Source organism: Mustela putorius, unplaced genomic scaffold, assembly GCF_011764305.1.
Source record: "Mustela putorius furo isolate JIRA1106 unplaced genomic scaffold, ASM1176430v1.1 tig00003972_pilon_pilon_pilon, whole genome shotgun sequence".
NCBI classification, from domain to species: Eukaryota; Metazoa; Chordata; class Mammalia; order Carnivora; family Mustelidae; genus Mustela; species Mustela putorius.
The window spans coordinates 774047-781640 of NW_025422115.1; the positions used below are offsets into that span (position 1 = coordinate 774047).

Sequence of the window (7594 nt, forward strand, 5' to 3'; positions counted from 1 at the left end):
TACTGTGCAGGTTTATAATCTTCTCAGTGACTAAGAATGCAGTGTTTTGATCGGCTGTGAGATTATCCCCTGCCTTGCTGTTCATTGTAAAGACTCCAGATGCGTACACTATATATAATTAACAATAGAAGATATATCTTTTCTCAATAAGTCTTTGTCTCCCTTCATCATTTTGCCTTGTCTGTTTTCTTTTGCCAAAAAGCCCATGCTACAATTAAGTGTCTTTAGAATAACACAGTGAGAGTATTTTAGTTTAAAGGAATGCTGGGGGAGATTTTAGCTAGAAATAGGAGGCTTGTTGTGGGGGGTAGAGGGAAGAAAAGCAGAGTGCAGCTCTGATTTGAGAGAAAAAGGATCATTTGCAAGGAGACTTCCCCAGCTCAACCACCAGGCCACCATTTTACTCATGGACAATGGCCGGCTCCCATTTGGAAAGCAGATGTGAATGTGACCATCTAAGGAAATGACTGAGGTTGGCATGTATCAGGTAGAATGGCACTCAGGAAGTTCTATCTATAGATGAAAGCAAATTAATATTTCATGGAGAAAAATATCCAAGCTTTTATGGGCTAGGGACGGTCAAACAGTTAACTGTTACCTTGACTCTGAGGGAGAAGTTCAGCAGGGTTATCTAAGGTGAGAAGTCATTCAGCATTACTGGGATCGACTCAGACTTCAGATATGATCCTCGCTAAACCAGCACTCCGTGGCAAACTTCAGAAGCCCATCACCTTAAAAACTCAGCATGAGAAAGAGTTGGCCTTTCATGGAAAGACAATGGCTCCTGAGCTCTTACCAGCAGCTCAGGGGAACAGAAGAGGAGACACAAGGGTGGCTCAGAGGTACATCCCTCTGGAGAGGAAACCATAGGTAGAGCTTTCCCGGGGCGTGCCTACAAACGCAAGGTGCAGCCATCAAAGACACCTGAAGGGTTGAACCTCCTCTAATTACCACTGTCCGCATCCTAAATTAGCAGGGACTCCATTGACTAGACAAACCCAAGCACCAGTGTCGCGGTCCATAAATTAAGTTAGCAGCCGTAGTAAGATAATTTCCAATAATAACTTTTCACAGTTTCCTGCCACATCAAAGTACAATCAACATGTCAAGTTCTGTTCTGCAGGGAGAAAAGATAAACCTGTGAAAATGAGCTGGAGTGGGGGGAGAAATTTCTGCCATTTCTTTTTAACAACAAAAAAGCAACTCCTGTCCTCCACCTCCCACTGCTGCATTTGGTCCAGAGCCCCCAAGCAGGGACTTGTTGGGGCTAATGAAGGCCTTTCCCATCTGGGACGTTTGTTTTCCTAGCAGAGAAGGCTGTTAATCAGTGTAGTCCAAAAAAGCCAATGAGCTCCACAGTTTTAGTGTGTGTTTCTGCCACCTTGCTGCTGGGATTGTAATGGGATTTTCACAGCTGAAGAAGGCAGAGCTCCTGTCCCACAAACCATCCCCCACCCCTCCTTCCTTCCAGAAAAGGCATTTGTGAATGATTCCACATGACAGCGACATGTATGTGTGTGTGTGTGTGACTTGAGGTCTAGTAATTGTTTTACACTAATTTTTACTTGTGAACCTCCCCCTCCCCCAGTCAGGAGAGTTTTTAAAGATAGCTAGATAGGTAGATAGAAAGACAAACAAAGAGATCTCCCTGCGTTTCTATTTTCCAGGCATAAATAAATTCACCAAGAAGCTTCGAAATCCCTATGCCATCGACAATAATGAGCTGCTAGACTTCCTCTCCAGGGTACCGTCTGATGTTCAAAAGGTACGTAATGAACGGTCACCACCAACGGGGACCCCAGCACTGAAGTCTGGCCAGCCCCAGAGCCAGAGGTGCACAGAGCAGGGCTTGTGTAATTGAGATAACGAATCAGAAAATCCTTAAAGTGGCCTGGCTTGCAGGGAGGTGGCAGAAAACCTTTGTCCAGAGCATGAGATGATTATGGAAAATTACCCCGAAAAAAAGGGCTACTTAAGAATGATCTGGAACTCATACCGCGTGGGTATAGTGCAATAGTGTTTGTCCGTTTTTTGATCACTTGCCTCCCTGAAGAGGATAAGATGGGCTCAGTGAGTGGGAGAGTGGGAGCTCTCAAGCTAGGGGAGGATTGCTTATTTTCCTCCTCTTCCAGATGGCAGGCATTATAGGGGAAGTAGGGGACAAGAGGATTATTCTTTTTTATTCTTGTTTGCCCCAATTACGTCCTAGGCTTCCCTTCTATCCCTTCCCCCGTGAAGACTTAGGGATGCCGAGGGCAAAGCTCCCACCCCCTCTCATACACATAGAGGCCTGAAATAATTGGAGATCGATCAGAAGTATTATTCATAGGTATTGGTCACTGAGTCCAGCCACATCTGGTCTCTGTGGATGCACCGAGATTAAACCAGGCAACAATGACAGAAAGTCCTGTAGAGTAGCCCGAGCCAGGCCCCTGCGGATCAGGCAGCTATAAATCCCAGGGGAAGGAGGACAGGCAATGATTCTCTAAAGGAGAACAGAGATCATAGAAGGAGTAGATGGGGAGACCGTGGTGTGAAATAGCAGCACGGTGATCAAAGACACAGCCCTTTATTATCTCAGAGAATCCAAATCAAGTATCGATTTTCAGCCTTGGGCCACTGTCACGGAAGTGGTTCCCAGCACTTCTCTGCAGACGGCAGGGATTCGGGGCTGGAAAGACCTCCCGTTTCCTTCCCTTTCCCTTGGAGTTCTAGAGATGAAAATAGATTCCATGACGCCGTTTTTCTTTAACCTCCATTTTATGATCTAATTAGCTATTACATGCATTCTATGACTATGAGGTTCCTCCTTAACATTTGCATTCCATGATTATAAAACAGTAACCTGGCCCCTGTTTGTTTTGCGTTGAAAATTGACAGGTATGTCCTCCCCTGCTCCCCAAGGGGACCTTCACCAAACACTCAAAGGAAAGGGTGCTTTTTTAGCATGTATCTGCTTTTGACGAAGTGTAGCTCAACATATGTGATAGGGCATGGTGTCCTTGGGGAGTTCGGCACAAATGCTAAAAGCCAGTGAGCACATGTGCTCTGTAATACTATACTTTAAATGAAGCCATTCTGCCGTCAGCCAATCAGAACCCACACAGCAAGGCAGTGAGATTGAGTTGCAACCCTTGAGTTGCAATGTGAGGTTGTCCCCATGTCCTCAAAGAGAGGAAATCACCATCCAGCACAGCCCACCATGAGGACTTTGTCTACACAGTCCAGGCATGAGCCCTCAGAGCGGCCATCCAGCTGGAGCTGACATGCATAACAGAGGGACGCTACAAAAGAACATTCGAGGGAGACAGACAGTATGCTAGTAAGATCCTCCGTGTATCACTAAGAACACTTCCAAATAACACAATAGACAGCTTGCCCCTGGGGACTCCCCAAGTGCTCAGATATATCACAGATGTTTTAGCCATTACATTGTAAATGCAATTCATTTTTTAAGAGAAATCTATTTAACTCTGTGGGCAGTATCAATTTCAACATTTTTCCCCCTCTCCCTGGCAACATAAATGTACATAATTTGCAGACAATTTTTTCCCCAAGACTTGAGATAATTTTAAATGAATATTTCTTAGTAAGTTTTGCTGTATCATATACTAAGAGAAACATTTCCCAAGAGGCAGTTATTAAGCGTCCTTGTGGTTGAAAATGGGCACACGAGAAACTAAAATTATCTGGCAGCGCTGAGAGCAGGTAGAAAGCCATGCATCTCATTAGAAAAATCTGCTTTTAATATTCTTGGTCTCAAGAAATGATGCATGACTTCTCAAATCCTTCCTGCAATTAATCCCTCCGTGTTCCTGTGTTTAGAAAATGATTCATTACCTTTGAACCTTCCTTCCTTTGCCTCAGTCTGTCCTTGGGGAGCCATTAACACACACTGTGGTGAGCTAGGGTTACCTAACCACCGGGCCCGTCTGTTTGTTTTCACAGGTGCAGTACGCAGAATTGAAACCCTGCAGCAGCCAGAGCCCCCTTCGGAAGAAGCGCAGTGCTCTCTAGGACTCACGCCAACCTTGGACACCAGCGCCCGATTCCCTGCTGGGTTGATTAGACCAACACTATCTCTGTTTCCGAGGTGGTACCCGTGGTGTCATTCTGGAATGTGTGCTGCGTGGAGCCTTCCCTGCGCCCTCCCTGCTTCTCCACGTGTGCCGATGCACACACATGTGCTCACGCCCACACGCATGGATGTGCTAGTTGCTTAGCAGCTTGGCCCATCCGAAGGAAACAATCTAGGGACCGTGAAAGACTGAGGTCCCTTCTCAGATAGGAGGTAAAGCAAGGTGGCCAGGGGTTTGAATGGCCTCTTTGAGAAGGGCTGGGAGACCACCTGGATGCAAGAGTGACCCTGAACTTGTTTTCCTACCTCCAACAGATGCTCCTTAAGATTCAGTTATTTTTCACTCCTGTTTCGCACACTCCTGATTATTGTGCATGTGAGTCAGTTTCCTTCTCTGAGTCCACAAGTCCGATAGTAACCATCATCTCCCCAACTAATGTCTCTTAGAAGTAGATTTGTTCATAATTACCAGGCATAGCCCAAGCCTTTGGGCGTCCTTCCGCCATGATTACTGAAGACGTGTGTACAATGGCGGTCAGCTCGCCGGTGCTGGACACCAGCCTGTGCTGTGGTCCTTTGCGGGCAGTGGAAGCCCCGGGGAAGGTCGGAAGGGACCACTCATCCAAAAAGTGAAGCTTTCGTGAGAGTATTTGGTTGCCTTACCAACACCATGTCTTCCGACTTGACTTTGCTTATTTCCGAAATAAAATGTCAACATTAGCGCTTGAGAGAGAGGATGAATGAATGGATTCTGAGAGTATTTAGGAAAACGGATAAAGGCGGAGGAGCAAGGGACTAACTAATGACTATGGCTTCTTCACCTGATTGTCATAATCACTATATTTGCCTGAATTTTTGAGCAGAAAGTAAAACTAACTCAGCCATCCAAATCGATCTTTTGTTCCTGAACAAGATAGGCTATACATAATGCATCTATATCTCAGAACCCCATTCCTAGAAAAACACCACCCCAAGATCCTCTTGAAGAATAGCTGATTCCTGCAGACCCCACCACTCATAGTACCCCCAAGGAAAAACCCCGATTTTATGCATACATAAAATGAACACAAATATCCTTTGGTTCAAATGATATTTAAGTTGTAAAGACTGTATTTTGTTGACACATACTTTGTGTTTTATATATATATATATAATATATGTGTGTGTGTGTGTGTATTGTAAAGAAAAGTTGAGGTAAAAACTGATTTAATAGTGAGGTTTACTATTTTTTTTTCTCTCTCTGGGCTGTAATTTAATAATCTTCAAACAAAATGTTTATGAAAAATGTGCAAGATTCTAAACCTTATCATCCCGTGTCTGTTTTTCTTCATATTATATCTTTCTGGGTTTCTTTCTGGCTGAGCCAGATTTCTGCATGATTTGATTTGCTTCAAGTTAATGAAGCTGGCTGGAAAAGGACTTGCAGAAATTATAAAAGCTCCAGTAAATCTCTTCGTTGTACATACAATAGATAGCCAAGAACCTCTTTTGTTCAACCAGTTACTCAATCTTCTGTGTAAACAATGCCTCATTGTCTCACTCCCAACTATCATGTAGTTTATCACAGTCTGTCATTTTGTAACGACCTAAGTCAGACATTTTTAAACAGACATGTGAGATCTGATCAGTCATTTGAATGAAAACTTTCAGCAACAAAATAACCCCTTATTTATTTAAAAGTGGAACCGATACTTCATTGTTGTTCTTTTGCTAAACAATTTCAAAATGAAATAATTTGTCCAACAAGAAGGCATCATTAGTTAGACTTATTCCCTCTGCCGCCCAGTGGGAATTCTGAGCATTAAGTTGAGGACACAGACGGCAGCTGGGCTACCAAGAGCAGGACAGAATCAACCTGTAATAAACTGTAAGTAGAAAACAATTGTTAATTGATTAAGTCGACTTTGAACGTTAAAAATGTTCGTTGTAAGGGAAATGTGAAGATTTATACAAGTGATCAAACCCCTACCAGATTCCAGAATGCTCTTTAGATAAAATTTATGGATTGTGGATTCACAGTATGATAATTAATGATAATTCAGTAGGAATGTTGAATTTTAGCCAAGCTCTCCTGGTTCTCTTCTCAAACCTCACACTCCCTTTTCCAGCTCTGTCTGGATGTCTTATAGGCCTCTCTACCTCAGTGGGTCAGAATCTTGGTTATCTCTCCCTTCGTGTGTTCAGGACCATTTAACCCATACTCTCGTTCCAGTTTCCTTATTTCCCTTACTGGCACTGGCATCTTCTGGGCTGGAAGACACTGGGCATCCCCTTTTTTTGCTCCTTACGTTCCCCACCCCCCACCTCCCAACCCATAAACTTGTAGCTCCTGTGTTGCATGTTACTCATGTTCATTTCTATCTTGTCCATTTCTGATCACCACCCCCTAAGCCAAGGCCTCCAAAACCTCTTACAAGACATGGCAAGAGTGCCAATTACGTTATGCCAGATTAATCCTCGTTCTGAATATTCTTTTCACTAGGAATACTTTCTCACAAGTTTCTGTTCAAATAAATTCTGCCCTCTTTACATCTTTCATATTTTTCTGGCATTTGCCATATTCTGCTACAGCTCATCATTACCAGAGGCTTTGACTCCCTCTGTCCTCCACTGGCACCTAATAGACACTCAGGAAATATGCGATGAATTGATTGGGTCATAGTCAACTTTTCTTCTCTGCCCTTTCATGTATATAGAGGGCTGAGATGGGTAGATTAGTGTGGTCTATCAGAGGAAATAATTTCTTGTATTAAGTACACAGCTTATACTGTGTGATATTATTTATAAGCTCTGGCCATGTCAACTGTAAACTTTTCAATGATGTCTTATATTGGAAAAATCATTACCTACATATCACAGGAAAATATATTTGTGCATGGTAAAACAAAACAAAAAACCCTTGATTTTTCTTCTTGTCATTTATCATTTAATGAACATATATGGAACACTTATGATCTACCTGAACAAAACAGACTGCATTTCCTTGGTAAAGCCAGGCATGAAACAGATACTTTTGAAAAGTGGCAGGACTGCCACTGGCTGCAGTGGGTAGGCCAGCAATAATGAATGTTCAAAGAAGAGCTAATTGGAATAATCTTGATAAATTAATGGTCACCTGGATCTTCAAATTATGTCAGTGAAAAAATCTACAGGTGAAATCGTGAGTTGGTTAGGAGGAAAAATGAGTGGGACTTCTCAGTTGCTTGACTATGGGGTGGAGGAGAGATTAGAGTTCAAGATGGCACTCACTGTTCTCATCTTTGGGTCCAGGAAGATGGTATGCTGTTTGCCAAGGGAATTATAGGAGCAGCCATGAGAAGAACAGCAGGAACCCAGTTTTATATGATGTTGAATTTGAGGCTGAAAAGCCTTTAAATTATCTCAAAAAGGGAACAGTATATAGCTATACAGCTGAGAGAAGAAATGCAGATATACATAAGGGCCAATATTCATAGAAAAGATTGAAGCCACATACTTCAAAAAATGGACTCCACACTCAAAAAGTTCTGTAAAGAT

At 43.0% G+C, this 7594-nt stretch overlaps 1 protein-coding gene across 6 annotated transcripts in view; it reads left to right on the forward strand.

Moving 5' to 3' along the window:
- The window catches only part of MCTP2 (multiple C2 and transmembrane domain containing 2), a 237680-nt gene extending 230638 nt beyond the window's left edge, over positions 1 to 7042 (forward strand). For all 6 annotated transcript variants that reach the window (XM_045070813.1, XM_045070814.1, XM_045070819.1 and 3 more), the window contains 2 exons: positions 1668 to 1765; positions 3949 to 7042. In XM_045070813.1, the coding sequence (XP_044926748.1) occupies positions 1668 to 1765; positions 3949 to 4017 (167 nt within the window). In that variant the 3' untranslated portion in view covers positions 4018 to 7042. The remainder of the gene's footprint in view (positions 1 to 1667; positions 1766 to 3948) is intronic.
- Positions 7043 to 7594: the final 552 nt, after the last annotated feature.